Source organism: Notothenia rossii (assembly GCF_949606895.1).
Source record: "Notothenia rossii genome assembly, chromosome: 4".
In the NCBI taxonomy this organism is placed as follows: Eukaryota; Metazoa; Chordata; class Actinopteri; order Perciformes; family Nototheniidae; genus Notothenia; species Notothenia rossii.
In genome coordinates, this window is record NC_136902.1 from 24,348,973 (window position 1) to 24,364,028 (window position 15,056).

General features: G+C 37.1%; 2 protein-coding genes across 3 annotated transcripts; one reads left to right on the forward strand and one right to left on the reverse strand.

Annotated features, from left to right (window-relative positions):
- Window positions 1-250: 250 nt before the first annotated feature.
- LOC307037357 (tumor necrosis factor receptor superfamily member 1A) lies at window positions 251-11,410 on the reverse strand. 2 transcript variants are annotated; one of them, XM_079678176.1, is made up of 10 exons: window positions 10,038-11,410; window positions 8,370-8,466; window positions 8,136-8,261; window positions 7,129-7,206; window positions 6,946-6,982; window positions 5,701-5,858; window positions 5,296-5,448; window positions 4,596-4,633; window positions 4,274-4,382; window positions 251-1,575 (listed from the first exon to the last, which is right to left on the reverse strand). In XM_079678176.1, the coding sequence occupies exons 1-10, from the start codon at window positions 10,209-10,211 to the stop codon at window positions 1,262-1,264; spliced, it is 1,284 nt and encodes a 427-aa protein (XP_079534302.1). In that variant the 5' UTR covers window positions 10,212-11,410; the 3' UTR covers window positions 251-1,261. The 2 variants fall into 2 exon arrangements, with proteins under 2 accessions (XP_079534302.1, XP_079534301.1); XM_079678175.1 differs by having other exon boundaries at window positions 5,674-5,858.
- Window positions 11,411-11,851: 441 nt separating this feature from the next.
- Window positions 11,852-14,990, forward strand: znf362b (zinc finger protein 362b). Its single transcript, XM_079678177.1, has 4 exons — window positions 11,852-11,998; window positions 13,455-13,518; window positions 13,793-14,048; window positions 14,530-14,990. The coding sequence occupies exons 2-4, from the start codon at window positions 13,456-13,458 to the stop codon at window positions 14,664-14,666; spliced, it is 456 nt and encodes a 151-aa protein (XP_079534303.1). The 5' UTR covers window positions 11,852-11,998; window position 13,455; the 3' UTR covers window positions 14,667-14,990.
- Window positions 14,991-15,056: the final 66 nt, after the last annotated feature.

The following is a 15,056-nucleotide window of genomic DNA, read 5'->3' on the forward strand; positions in this document are numbered from 1 at the left end:
AGATTGGTCTAATCCACCTCAAGAATAAAAGCTCCTCTAACACCCTGCTACGTTTTCTTTGTATTGGGTCCTTTTCTCAAAACTGCACACCAGCTGCCACTGTTCACACACCGCAATACCAATACTGCTACCTGGTGGCCACAACTTTTATTCATCACATCCTTCTTTTATGATAACGTTCTGGCTCTTACTATACCATGGTACCACACATTTGTACCAGGTGACTCCAGTGAGGACACAATTACTAACGATGACAGTCTAAGTATAATAATCCACTCATTAAGCGTTGTATTTATTGTACCAAATTAAAACACAATCATTTAAAAATGTGTAAACAATGCATATTTCAAAGATAAAAGCCAAAAACGACAGACCTAGATTCATATAAAAACATTATTACATGGATTTAGTAGAAAGTGCATTACTGCCTGCAGTAACTGGAATGACACACATAAACTCTCAAAGTGAGATACTTTCAACCACACAGCAGGAAACCATCGTTTAGATGGAATATGTGTGGTGAGGAAAAACCCAGTCTACAGCGCCCTGACACGTTTTATTTGCAGGAAACTGAAAAACTGACGTGAGCAGCGTTGTACCAATACACTTTGATTCTCAAATGAGATAAAAGGGATGTCTGGTGTGCTGCTTCAACATCAACGATTGCTCACACAGTTTAAATACTCAAACTGAACAAGATTCTAACTAAACAGTTGGCCTTTAAGAGCAGGGTCACGAGAAGTTGGAGATTAAGCTGTATAGATAAAAGAAGGGTATTCCCCTTTATTCATGATGTCGTCCTTAAATCTCCACCTATATTACTAGAGTTCTGCCCTAAGTTGTTACAGGCCATGACGTGGCTTTCTAAAATAGTTTAGTTGTTGTGACATGTATTTGAGGAAGCCATTTCTGCAGTCTACTTTGCACTGCAACCAACCTGGAACTGATATGTACAATATCAGCTGTCAATCAAATAAAGACTCAAAAAGGCACACATTTTACACTTATCTGGAGGGCATTTGATGATGTTCAACCATTAAATATGTAGAAAACAAAACATCTGCATTACTCATTATGAGTCACTTTTGACGTCACTTCAGTTTCCTGGGGATGAACTATTGCTCCAGTTGGTGTCCTTTTTAGGAAGCAATTTTCTCTTATGGTTCTTGTGTTCCCAGGTGCTGAAGCCTCATGTGTCCTGCAGTGCCCCATTAAAACCATGGTCTTTGTAACATCTGCAGACTGGGAAACATGGCTCCAGTTAAGGTTTCCACTGCAGCTTGTCCAGGTTTTCCTGCAGTAGCTGGGCACAGCCAGATAAATCCATGTAGTGCAGGGCTGAGAAGACATCATTCAGGCAGCCAGAGGAGTGCTGACTCCACAGCCTCAGCATCTGGTACTGCTTCTCCATGGAGCCCATACCCAAACCAGCCTCCAGCTCCACCCGCTCTATCTGCTGATCCGCCACCGAGAGCAGACGCAAGAACTCTTTCCACCTACGTAGGGGCACCTCCTTGATGATGGCATAGAGGACGATGGCCGGCCAGTGCTCAGTTTGCTCGATTTGTTTGATAACTGGAAAGAGGATCAGAGATAATCAGAGCAGATCAAAACTCTGCTGTGGAAAAGGTCACTTGCAAGAGTGTGCTGACGCTTTTTTGGCCAACTGTAAACAAAGACTCAAGGTAAGCTGAAGGTCATCAATATATAAAAAATGGTGCGGAGGCAGAAACAAGAGATCGTCCTTGCACTCACTACATTCAATATGAAAAGGTTTTTGTTCTGCATTATTAGAGTGAAGCATTGATCAACTGCTTCAAATAAACCAAACTAATAAAGTATTTTAAAGAGTGAGCAATTAAAAGGGAGGGTGCCATTCATTTTCACCTCCCACAGATAACAAAGTGTCTGTGTGTTTAACATTTACACTGCCATAAAAGAAGCATTGGAAAATACAGTATCTATGTGCTTTAATTAACCTTTTACCCTCACTACGACTTATACACGTGCGGCTGTTGACCATTTCAAAAGGGTTTAAAAGATGATGTACACGGATGCAAATTCGTAGTTAGAGATATGCACTCACTATTTGATTGACCATTTCCCCTAAGGTTGAACTGTTGACCCATGAGAAGAAGTGAGGGTGTCCTGTTTCCCAGTTACCGCCTCCACAATGCAGGCCACAAGTTTGATCAATGATAAATCGTGTGCTAAACATGCAAAGATTAAAGGACTGCTGCTTTGAGACTGAGAACACTGCATTTGAAGACAGCACAAAACATCGGTTATCAGATTTAGGGAAAGTGTCACTTGACCATACTTGGCAAAATGACAAGTTGTGCGTAAAAGAAACGAAACCTCCTTAATGTTTTCCTCTTTCTGCAAAGTAGGTGTGAGGTGACACTTGAACCCATGTTAAATAGTTGTCTTTGCAAATACTCTTACAAAACATGTACACCTAGCAAGAGATCGATATGGATGCAGAAAGTTTACAAAATGTGTGAATTTACCACTTGGTGACAAGAGTTGTTGTTTTTGCAATACATTGCACCAGTATGAAAAAAAACTATTTCAAAGAGCCAAATGAGACAGACGTCTTCGCATTTGTTGTTTTGTTTGAACCAAAGGTTTGAATACCAATAATTTAGTTTACAATGTTATATAACAGAGGAAAGCAAGACATATTTTTATTTGAGAAGTTGGAATTAGTGAATATTGGAATCATTGGAACATTAAATTACTGAAACGCTTAGCTCATTAGCAAAATAGTTGCTTATATTAGCTTGACATTGTTTAGAGACATCATTTTGACTTTCAGTAATGACATACATGTAGCTTTGCGCAAAAGATTATCTTAGATCAAAGATCAAATTAATCTATCACACACAATTTCTCTTTTCTTCTAGCGTAGTTCAACTCAAAAAAGCAATTTCATAAACACTCACAAAAAGTCTTGATTTGGCTCTTTTTCAGGCGAATGTTACAAATGTTTCTTTACAAATGTTGAGAAAGTAGTTTCATACTCTCATGAAGAAAAATGCCACTTTGATAATATGTGTCTATCCTATTTCTCATCACAGTGCTGAAACGGATCATAACAACTCATAACTGTGTTTGCTTCCTGTGACTCTATAAACAATATTGTTAGTAGCAGTAGCAGCAGTTGTAAGATCATGAGATGACCTCTGACCTTCTTGTATAAAAGGTGAAGGGAGACTCAAGTAGGGCAGATCAATGCACTGTCAACATCTTACAGTACTTTTAATGTATTACTTTACTAAACTAAATGTTGATTGTAAAAAATAGCTGCAGCCCCTTAAGTCTGTAAAAACATGCAGTATTTTAATTCAAGTGTATTCTATACTCAAAGGTAAGGCAAGGCAAAGCAGATTAAGTTTATGTGAATAGGACGTTTAAAACACAAGGTAATGGTAAAGGCCCTTTTTTCTAAATCCTACTAAGACGTTAGACCTCTAATTCTTGATATACTCTTTTGGGCATAGAAGGCTGGTTTTTCTTAATGTAGATGTTAAAATGTAGGCCTGAGAAAATGATTACCCTACGATTTTGGTCATGGTTTGTGGTCTTTTACGGTGGCGACTAAAGGCGATAACAGACTTGTATTGTTCTACTTTGGATCCAAAGACAATTATTTATTACATTTATGTTTAACAAACATTTTGGCACATACAAGTACTGATTTGTTTAATGCTTAAAATCTTTGAATACATCTTTGTGTCCTCTTCACAATAATGGTACAGTAAGAGGCAGAGCCTTGGGGAACTCCTCGTCATTTTAATATGCTCAGATGTGATGTTTCGATTTGACAAACGTCTGTCGGATTTTCAACTCTGCTATTTCTAAGTGGATGTAATTTAAGACCTTAGCAAGAGCAGTCTTTAACATGTCTGTGCTACAGTGTACCGTCAAAATTCAGATTATGAATTATTGAATAATTGATTGGGGCCGAGAAAGCCGTTTCAAAGATGTTACTTAACAGAAGAGGTCTCATCTGGGCCTGTAATTGTAATTTATTTTGAGGGGTAGCTTAAGGGCCTGTTGGGAGAAGACTGAGAGTAGAAAAATGCTTATTTTCGGAAGATGTATTGCCATGCGTTAAAAAACATTTATTTTTAAAAGCTTGTAGGTAGATTATCAATGCAGCATAAGGGGGGTTTCAGAAACACCCCCTGAACCAGTGATCTCAAACAACACAGTAAATTGACACCACAAGACCACAACATTCTTCACAGGCTGTGATGCTGAATCTTACCTTTGTGTTCACCGTCTGGTAGGAGAGGCCTGATGTGGGCTGGGTGTTCTGGTGTGGCTGCACTCTGACTGAGAGTCATCATGGGAGTTTCCTCAGATATGTGTAATGTCTTCAAAGTACAAAGAAGAACAAATAAATTAAAATCACTCCAATTTAATTCAGTCAAACCTCCTCTTTTTAATGTGAATGTGATTCTAAAAATGTTCACAGCTGATAGCTTAAGTTAAATTTGATAATAAATTGTGGTCAACATGTCCACCAACATTCTAACATCCATTCTAGATCTCAATATGAACACAAAATGTATGAAACGAGCACAAACCAGTGTGTGTGGGCTGCTGCCTTGATGACTGCCTTGTTCTGGAGGAAAGCAGATATTATCAGTAAGCTTCCTGCTTGTCAGTGAAGAAAGAACCTTTGAAACTCGGTTATATTTTTGTGAAAAACACTTTCTGTTTTACACTGGATATACTTTCTGTGGCAATAAATGTCTTCTAAAGTTGCATTATCATTCTATTAACTAAGGATTTCTAAATGAGGTATCTTTATTTGTGTGACATGTTTTAATACATTTTAACTTTTTGTTCACTGTGTGTAAATATTCTCAGTAGATAATTATCAAATGCCCCAAAAAACGTTATATATCTGTTTACAAGTAAAAGCCCTCCATTCAAAATGTAAAAGTAAAAGTAATTAAAAGGACAGGTATAAATAGAAAAATATACTATTTTATACACAGAAAGGCACATGGATGTGTTAAATTATTATAAATTATTATATTGGATGTTCATTACAGGTGAATTGAATTGTAAGAAGCATTTTATGTCAACTATTTTAAAAATATTTAATTAGTTTAATATAAAACACTTAAATATTCAGATTTGGGAAAAGTTATTCTGAAAAACGTTACAATATTTTGATTAATGACAAATTCAAAAAATAGAATAGAATAAAACAAAGTGAAGTAGAGGTAGAAGTTGCTGGATTTTTTTTACTGTACTAAATAATCCACCAGTAGTTACCGTTCAATATGGCATCTTCGACAGGGGGCACCAGGTCATTTTTCGCTCTCCAGCAGAGACTTTTGAATGGATTATTAAGGAAAAGCACGAACCACAGTAAGCCCAGAAAAGGCACCAAAACCCCAGTGAGCAAAAGCCACTGAAATTCCTTCACTGGTGAAGACACAGAGAAACACTGTTATTTCGGACATTCTGTAGTTCTTTCTAATCAACAGGACCACTTAAACAAAGAGGAATCAATCAAGCTCTGTTTTACTTACTAAAATATCCAAAGCTAATAAAGTATGTTAGGGCATATGAGTATGAAACTACAAACAATAGACCAGAGTTATTTTTGTCATTTCACATGTTAAAGGGCCACAGATATTTAGCACTAACAGGGATTCGGTGGAACTCGGTTCACACCAGGATTTGGAGCGTCATTTGAAAGTGAAGTTGTAGATGCTGTTGTGGTTGCAGTTGTGGTTGCAGTTGTGGTTGCAGTTGTAATTGAAGACCGATTTGGAATAGGTTTTACAGTTTTGCATATCCTCTTGCATTCTGGGAATTGCAAACACTGCTCGCTGAAAAAAGAGAAGAGACTAAATGAAGACAACAGTGGAATCTGACAACTTATCTTATCCATACATATAGGGATCGGTTTTATGACATCACACAATCATCTCTTTAGAGCAGGGCTGTCAAACTCAAGGCCCGCGGGCCAAATCCGGCCCGTGACCTCATTTAGTCTGGCCCGCAAGGGCTTGCAAAGAATATAATATACAATACAATTGCCCTAATTGTTGAATATTTGCTTTCAATTATGTGCCCTAGACTTCTGCTTTCAGATGTTTTATTTATGGAGTTATTACCAGAACTGATAAAAATCCAAGGCAGAGACAATAATGTAATATAATACATTATTTTATATTTATTATATATTTATATTTATATAGTCTTAAAGTTACAACCGGCCCTTTGAGTGCAACCATAATGCTGATGGCCATAATAGCTTTTTGCATATTTTATAAAAAAAAAGTCTTCAAATGTAATTGAATTGTTTTTTTGAACACATAATTTAAAATAACATAAACGAGGTAATTATAACAGTTGAGAAGCCGTCAGAAAAAGTTGACATTGTTGCTTGATTAAACTAATGAAACAATAGATTATCAAAATTGTTAGAGATTCATCTTCCGTCAGTCTAATTACATTTTTTGATTGGCTATTTGTCACATTTTTTGTTTGCGACCAAACAGACGTTTTTGTCAGGCTAGGTGACAGAAACCTTATGGAGGATGAGACACTAACAAACTCTGGTTGCAATCTTCAAAATGAATCGTCAACAGAAATTGAAAGTATTATAGGATGATGTTTTTAAAAAATATGAAAATGAACTCTAAATGTATAAATATGATAGAATGTTTAATACATAGCAACTAAGAAAAGTTAAAGATAAAGAGATAGTGATGATGATAACATAACTGAGAAACAATGTATTGAATGGAAGAAAATGTCAATGTGCGTAAAGGAGCCATCATTACAGTACACTGTTCTGATTTCTGCCCTCACTTTCATTTCTGCAGTTCTATGAGCGCTCTCAAAAATGTCACAAAAGATCAAATCTAAACATGTCTTTTCCCACAACTGTCACATTGCAAGATATCCCACCTTTTGCAGGACTTGCACTCCCTGTTGTTGTTGGGTCCTGAAAAACAAAAGATTGTGAGAGTTAAACATACTATACATTTTCCTAGGAGAGTGTTGGTTTTATATTGAATTGGCCAGGATATGGATCAAAAAGGCAGATGTAAATGCTAGTTTGGGGCTTCAATTCCCTTCGGTTTCACTTACCTTCGCATTGTTCACATTTGCAATCCTCGCAGAGCGTATTACTAGAAAAGGTGCATGGATTAGCTTCAAACTCATAATCTGGGGAAAAATCAAAAAACAGTCTGTCTCAATCCACAGCATTAACACATTCATGACTGAATGGATTCAGGGTTTTTCAAAGGACAATATAAACCAGAAAACAAGATTTGGGGATTATTTAGATTATTGTTTTTAACATTGCTTAAATCAGCGGACAGCTTATTTCTTCGATCTAGTTCAACTTTTGTAATAAAGAATAACTTTAAAGACAAGATGTTATTTAACCTGGAATTAAAATAAATTTCGTTTTTTTTATTCAACCCATATTTAACAAGGTGAGACCTGTTGAGATTGACGATTATTTTTCAAGGGAGACCTAGCCTGGACATCAACCACAGAAAACTCAGAAGAAATGCAATAACAAGTTGACATGTTAAAATAGATATGCAAAATGACAAGTACCTATCGATTTGTACTTATATGAGATTTAAAATCAAGCAAAGGGAACAATATAATCAGTTTAGAGTTGTTTTTCAGGCTATCCTAAAAAAGAGAAGAAAAGCATATTTCTTTCCATGTTCAGTCTGTGTAGTTGGAACAGACAATAAGACAAACTCTTATGATCTAATACTATGACTACTAAAATAGAAATGTCACTCAGCGTATGAATTCACAAAGTCTCTAATCTTAGATATAGCCTCAACCAGCTATGTTGAATACCTTTCCTCTACTACTCAACCACAATGTTATCATATTTTTCAGTTTCAAAGTCATTTTCATCAGAATGGTGTAGCAGAAATTATAATTTAATCTCATAGTTAGAAGGAAAAATGACAAAAAGCATTCATTTAAATAACAAGAAAATGTCAATCAAATTCATTATCTTCGTCAAAAGCTGACACAAACATATATATATATATATATATATCCCACAGGTGGACAGCATGTGTTTCTATGGGTCTATAATTGGGTTTGAATAAGGTACTTACATTCACAACTCTTACAACGCCTACATTCGCCTACGGAGTTTTCTATTGCTGTGTATGTGCCATCACCACACTTTTCACATCTGTACCCTTCAGCTTTCCCATCGCATGGACCAACTTTATGATATCCTGGGAAACAAAAGGGAAAAAAGAAAGGGGAAGAGTGCACATGCGATTATTCCTCTATAACTTTAAAAGACAAGGCAAAGGTCCTACAGCTCGCTTTTCACAACTTACCGGCTGGGCATAGTTTAAAACATGAATCTGAATTTTGGGTTTTAACCTCAGTGTAACTCTGTCCGATGAATAGGAAGATGAGTATCAGTGGGAACACCTACAAAAAAAAAAGGTTTACAGGTCTGCGTGGAAAGAAGATTCTCACAAAGGTAACTGACTTTCACGCTACTACAAACTGCCATATATAATTACAGCTGTAGTAGAAACATGACACAATACAACTCATCATGTTATTGCTCGGGCATCTTTTGTGTTATTCTTATGAACCTTTTTATACATCATTCAGGTCTTCTTGTGTATATTCAAATATTTAACATATATATTTATATTCAAAAACACAAATGTTTAACATATATATTTATATATATTTTAAAAACACACTACCAAGGGATAGTAAACAGAACATTATCACAGTCACTTTATCACTGCAACTATTTCATAGTGCAGCAACTAAGCTTCTTACTGGTGTTCACAGACAACATCAAATCTTATTATTTAAATGCAAATGCTAAAGATTCAGTGGATTCAGTCGCATAAAGTAGTTATTGGTATTTGATGACAGTAAGCGGAATATCTACAGAGCCATATTGTTCAGAAAACCATCCACATATGAGCCTTCTCATCAACAGTACAGCCATGGTGTTTTGAAGCAAAGGGTAAGAAGCAAAATGTGAAGTCTGAACGCTAACTTAACACTTAAACCACACAAGAGAATACTGTATATTTCTCTCAGAGCAACATCACCTACAGTCTACCATGATTCAGTCACCGCAGTATATACAAATGACGACACATACAACAATTTCCCTCACTTTAACCAACCTTCAATAAGCAGAATAGACATAATGTGTGAGGTTGGTAATTTTTATGGTACTTGCATTACTGTAACTGTATAAATGCTGATCTATAATCCAGATATAGCAGCTAAATTATCAGGAAAATGATTAAAAAAAAAAAAAACTTGTGATTTGGATTACTTACCAAAACAAAGTGCATGTTGGTAGAGCAGAACGTCAGGAAGTTTAGAGCAATGTTAGTTTCAGTCATTTAAAAAAAAAAAAAGGTCAGATGATGTCAAAATTGTCATCACCATGTGAGGACACTGCTAAATTGTGCAGAAGGATGAGGCTTTCTCACTTCAAGCCATCTTTAGATTGACTCGTAAGTTGAGTCAGATAAAGTTCTAAAGGAAGCCTGTGTGTGTGCATGTGGGTCGGAGATGTCAGTTCTCTGGTGTCTTCAGAGAAGTGTTGCGAGAAACAGGAAACAATGACACAACTATCAGTGGCAACGTCAATTGGCTCCTGATCGTTTCCTATGATTCACTGCACCTCTTATTATTTCAGGAACTGGTGACAAACAAATAATTTCTGTGTAAGATAAAGCGTAGGCACGGAGCATATATTGGGCAAAGTAGTGAAGCTTGACTTTCTTTCTGTTCTTAAGCAAGAAAGAACATTTAAGTTCAATTTTAAATCAAATGTAGACAGATTTCAGATCAATAAAGTGCTGTAAGGCAGACACCCTATCCGTTTTTAAGAGTGCGCTTAAGACCTTCCTTTTTGATAAAGCTTATAGTTAGGGCTGATTAGATTCAGCCCCTAGTTTTGCTGCTATAGGCTTAGTTTGTCGGGGGACATCTTATTTCTCACTTCTCTCTCTCTATACCTGTGTACTCTCATGTTCCGAATAACCCAGCTTCCCCAAATTTCTTTCTTTTTGGTGTCTATATACGCCGGGATCCGGAGTGATGGATGATCCTGTTGCTGTGGTCCTGAGTCCTGGATCGCGAGCCCTGGATCTTGAGTCGTGGCTGTGCCTGTTGCTGTGGTCCTGGATCATAAGTCCTGGATGGATATCCTCATGGATTCATCTTCCTATTATACACAGATGCATTTCCAAACATTTGGACTACCTATGTTGCAAATGTATTATCTTTTTAATTTACACATCGGCATATATTGCACGTCTGTCCGTCCTGGGAGAGGGATCCCTCCTCTGTTGCTCTCCCTGAGGTTTCTCCCATTTTTCCCTTTAAACTGTGGGTTTTCTCCGGAAGTTTTTCCTTGTACGATGTGAGGGTCTAAGGACAGAGGGTGTCGTATTTTCATACTGATATTCTGTACAAACTGTGAAGTCCACTGAGACAAATGTAACATTTGTGATATTGGGCTATATAAATAAACATTGATTGATTGATAAACTCAATCCCTGATCAGAGGGAATCAATTTAAAGTGTATAAAATCAAACATGATAGTTCAATTGACTGTAGAGCCTTTAAACACACAATACAACGTGTGGATATTTTTAGGACTATGCTTCAAAAACAGCTGTGTATGGGTGCAAGTTAACAGAAAAAAATCATAGTCTTTGTATTATTATATATATATGTGTCTCAAAGCTTATAAAATATAATGTATATGCAAGAAATAACCGCAGGCTAAATGAATGACTATGGAAACTTGCACAAATATATTATTGGAGCCTCTTTTTTAACTGATGCCTAAAATAGTTGACAAAAATCTAGTTTTATTCAACCTTAAATAATATCTTCAAAATATAATCCTATTCATGTCATGGAACACTGAAATTGCACTGGAACTATGTCAACATCTGGGGAAAAAATGCAGTAGTACACTTGGATTCAGCTGTATTAACATACAAATGAATCCTATGAAACCATCCTCATAGAAGCATGACTTTGGTTATATGGAGGTGTAGACGTAACAAATGTCCAAGCTAATTATAACATTGTTATATGACTACATTGTAAAATGAAGCAAGTAACAAGACATTAAAACAACTCTGTTTCAATCCTGTTTTGGTCAATAGTTTGTATTTAAAGTATTGTTTATTTGTTTTGTAAATAGTTCATTGTTGTAACATTTTATTAATGATACGTCTGGTAATATCAAGTGAAATATCAAATCAACTCTTTCTATGGAGTCATGGCTTTGACTCAGATTGGGATACAGGTGCATTTAAGTTTGAAATACTGCTACTTTTTTCACTTACATACATTTTAGAAACATTACATTTGTATCTTCCCTGTATTTATCTTCCAGGGTGTTTTATTTATAGTAGGCCTATAATAATATAGTAAAATGTCACATATAACACATAATGATGAAGATGGGTTTACAGTATATGTGATGCATTTTTTATGTGATGCATGTAACGCTCTGAAATGGGCCGTTATTTTATAAATGTTTCTTTTTTATCTTGCTACAATCAATAGTTGGTAACGTAGCTTGACTTGAGTGACGTTTTGGATACAGTACTTTTCTTTGGAGTATAGTACATTGTAGCGTTGCTATTTTAGGCTGTGCTACTTCCAGCCCTGCGGATGTGATCTGCTAAATCCGACCCAAACACGCGCTGAAATAACGTTATTAAAATCATGCAGGCACGCTGTCCGTTAAACGTGAACAAAGTAGGTCACCGTGGTAAAATCCACAGCAACATTAGCACAATATTCCCCTCTGTGTGTACTGTACAGAGCTCGCAGCAGCAGCACCCAGAAGTGAACAAAGCGACCCGGAAGCGGTGGTCTGACTGGAGGCAGGCAGAAAGAAGCTTTTATATTATAGCTGTACTCGCAAGACAATATCTGCAATCTGGACACAAGGTAATTGTGCGTGTGTTTTTCGTGTATTCGCTGCTGTGCATTCATCTCATAACCGATAGCCTCCTAAATGCGTGCATTTTGCACACATCGCAATTGCTGTCCTTTGATTCGTCCAAAAGTTGCAGAATGTGAAAAAAGCAGCCCTAAAAGTGAAATTTTGTTAGGATGGCACAGCGTCTTTCGGGAGGAAGGGCATTGTGCGCCGGTTACATTTTGACCTTAACGCGGTGCTACGGTTGTTTTTAATCGATGTGCTGTTTGGGTCGAGCGGCATCTTGCCCGTTTCCGTGCTGTTTTTGCAGGGCATGGTTGTTGTAGGAAGTGTCAGTTTTTTTTGGAGGTGGGGAGGCCGGGCTATTCAAACCTGCAATTCGCCGTAAACAATCATTCATGCCTTTGACATGATAAACACACCTTTGTGTCCGCCTCGCCTCGCTTATTCCCCCCAACAAACTCCTCGCGATCAGATGTTCACGCTCCTACATTTTTGGGGTCTGCAGAATATGGCGTCCCGCCTTATAAAAATAAGGCTGCCATTTTTGTTTCTCTTTTGTCTGGAAATGTTTAAAGAAAACTGTCTGAGAATGTCTGAGTCGCACCGGGAGGGTCGAACGGCAAAAAACCCAATTTCAGTCCGAGGGCCGAGATGCTTTCAGGCAGCAGACATGTCCCAAAGTCAAAGAATGCTAAGTTGTTTCTTTAAAACATTGCGTTTATCTGCACATTTAAAGCGACGTTCACTTATTTTTAGGATTCCCCTCAGGCAAAAGGAATAGAGGGGCAAAATGTCCAAGCTAATCGGCTAGGCTGTCACACTCTCTTTAAGTGACTTCACATTTCTAGGTGGCATTTTGATGTTTGACCTGTGTAAACTTAAAGGTGAAAGTCTCGCACTGTAGGCCTAACTTACACACTGATTTATTTACACAAATGTATCATAGCAACTACCCACACTGTTATAATAAGTTTATAAATGAACATGTCTATATTAGGGTTTTCTTTTTAATAAATACACTATCTTTAATGTCAAAACAGTTCCTTACATTTTTTTTAATCTATTAAATTACATTTTTGTCAAAGAAGTGTAAACTTAAGGTGGACTTATTACATTGAGCACTTTTCAAAGTCTCAAGGTCCTCTGGGAATAAAGTTTGATCTTCTTAACTGTTGAGGGAGACTATGAGATGTCATGTCAGTAAAAGAAAGAAACATCTAATTAGTGAACATTAAATTAAGACATTTATTTGTAGATTTATTTTCAAACTATAATTTTTTTAATAAAATATGTTAAATTGCCTTTGTTTCAATTATAAAGTCTTTATTTAATGTATTTTTGACCAAATTATTTGATTTATTTAAGTTCTAAAAGTTCACAAAACCCATAGCTTACATAACAATTACAGCTGTGTGTTACCCACCCCACCCCTGTGACTAAAATACATTTGATGAATTTCAGGATGGCGGAGCCTCGATTTAACAACCCGTATTTCTGGCCGCCACCTCCATCCATGCCTGGCCAGGTAAGTCCATTCACATTGTAAAAACTACAACATTTCAACCTTTAACTTCAAACTGTTTCCATGTGTGAATGTTTTATCAGCCTTTCAGTGAAACACATTCTTAAAGTAAGGATCTGTAATCGTTTGTTTAACTTGTAGATATAAAAACAATAATTGAACATGTACTATGGGCTGCTGGTCAGTGTTTCCTAACACCCGGATGTGTTTTTCGGGCTATGAATGACATTCAGACACAGTGGTTGTTCTATTGAGCATGACCCTTTAACCCTTTCAGCTGGATAACATGGTGCTCATTAACAAGATCAAGGAGCAACTGATGGCCGAGAAGATCAGACCCTTGCACCTGCCCCCTACCTCCAGCCCTTCCCAGCAGTCTCTGCTCCTGCAAAGCTCGTCCCCGGATGGCAGCGCTCAGCACATCATGTCACTGCAGAAGCCCCAGCAGGTGCCGGGCCACCACCCGCAGCAGCAGGACTCCGGACAGCCGGACATCGCTCTGCATGCTCGCCCTGCCTCCAGCTCCGGACAAGGTACAGTCTTTACTCTGCTGTTTAGGATGGTTACTTTCCAAATGTGTTAGAATAAGTAACACAAACTGACAAGCATGAAAGTTGTCATGGTCAGATTTTCTGTCTTCTTTATCATACATTTTGTCTTTGAAAAAAATTATATGTTTGGGTTACGTATGGAAAAGTCCATGTAATGCTGGTTGTATCAAGACAGTATTATATCGTACATCATTTTGGAATAACTGCTGTTATGTGACTATATTGGCCCAGGTATTAAAACATTCAAACCATACGGCCTGCGGTTTTATTATTATTTATGAAATAATTTAGCCTAAGGTCCTCAGATTTTGTGTTGTTGACAATGTCTAATTAGACAATTATTGTGGACTTCCCATTGTGTTGTATCTGCAGACCTTTTATACAGTGTGTTGATCTTGTCTGTCTATATCCAGAAACAATTTACGTTGCACCGATTAAAATGCCTTCACCTGACATCTTCCAGATGGCAATATGGACGACAAGTCAGGGGTGAAGGCCAAAGGATTGTGGGAGGACTGGCACATAGGCAGCTCACCGAGCAACAGCTCGGCTCAACCATCGCTCAGGTACTGCAGTCAGGTGGTCTCTGTGGTCTGTTGACAATAGGAAGTAACATCAGTATCTGCTGTCGTTCAAATCAAACAGCAGCGTGTTCTGTCATTCTGTGAAACTGTCTCAGTATAGGATACTCACATGTTGCTGGTAAATTACAATGGACTTACCATAAATAAGACATGTACATTTACTGAACCAACATTAAGAGTGCATTAGATAGTCAGCATACATAACTGGTGAGATATTTTTGATTGTGTCTTTAGTTTGTTAGAATAAAGGTGTGCAAACTCTCAAATAAGACTATTTATTAATGCTTCCTGAGGTTTGAAGTGGGAAGATAAACACATAGTTTGTATCTCCAGCAGGCTGAGCATTGGCAATACTAAAAAATACAATTAAGTACAAAAAATATATATACCCATACATTTCAGGAAA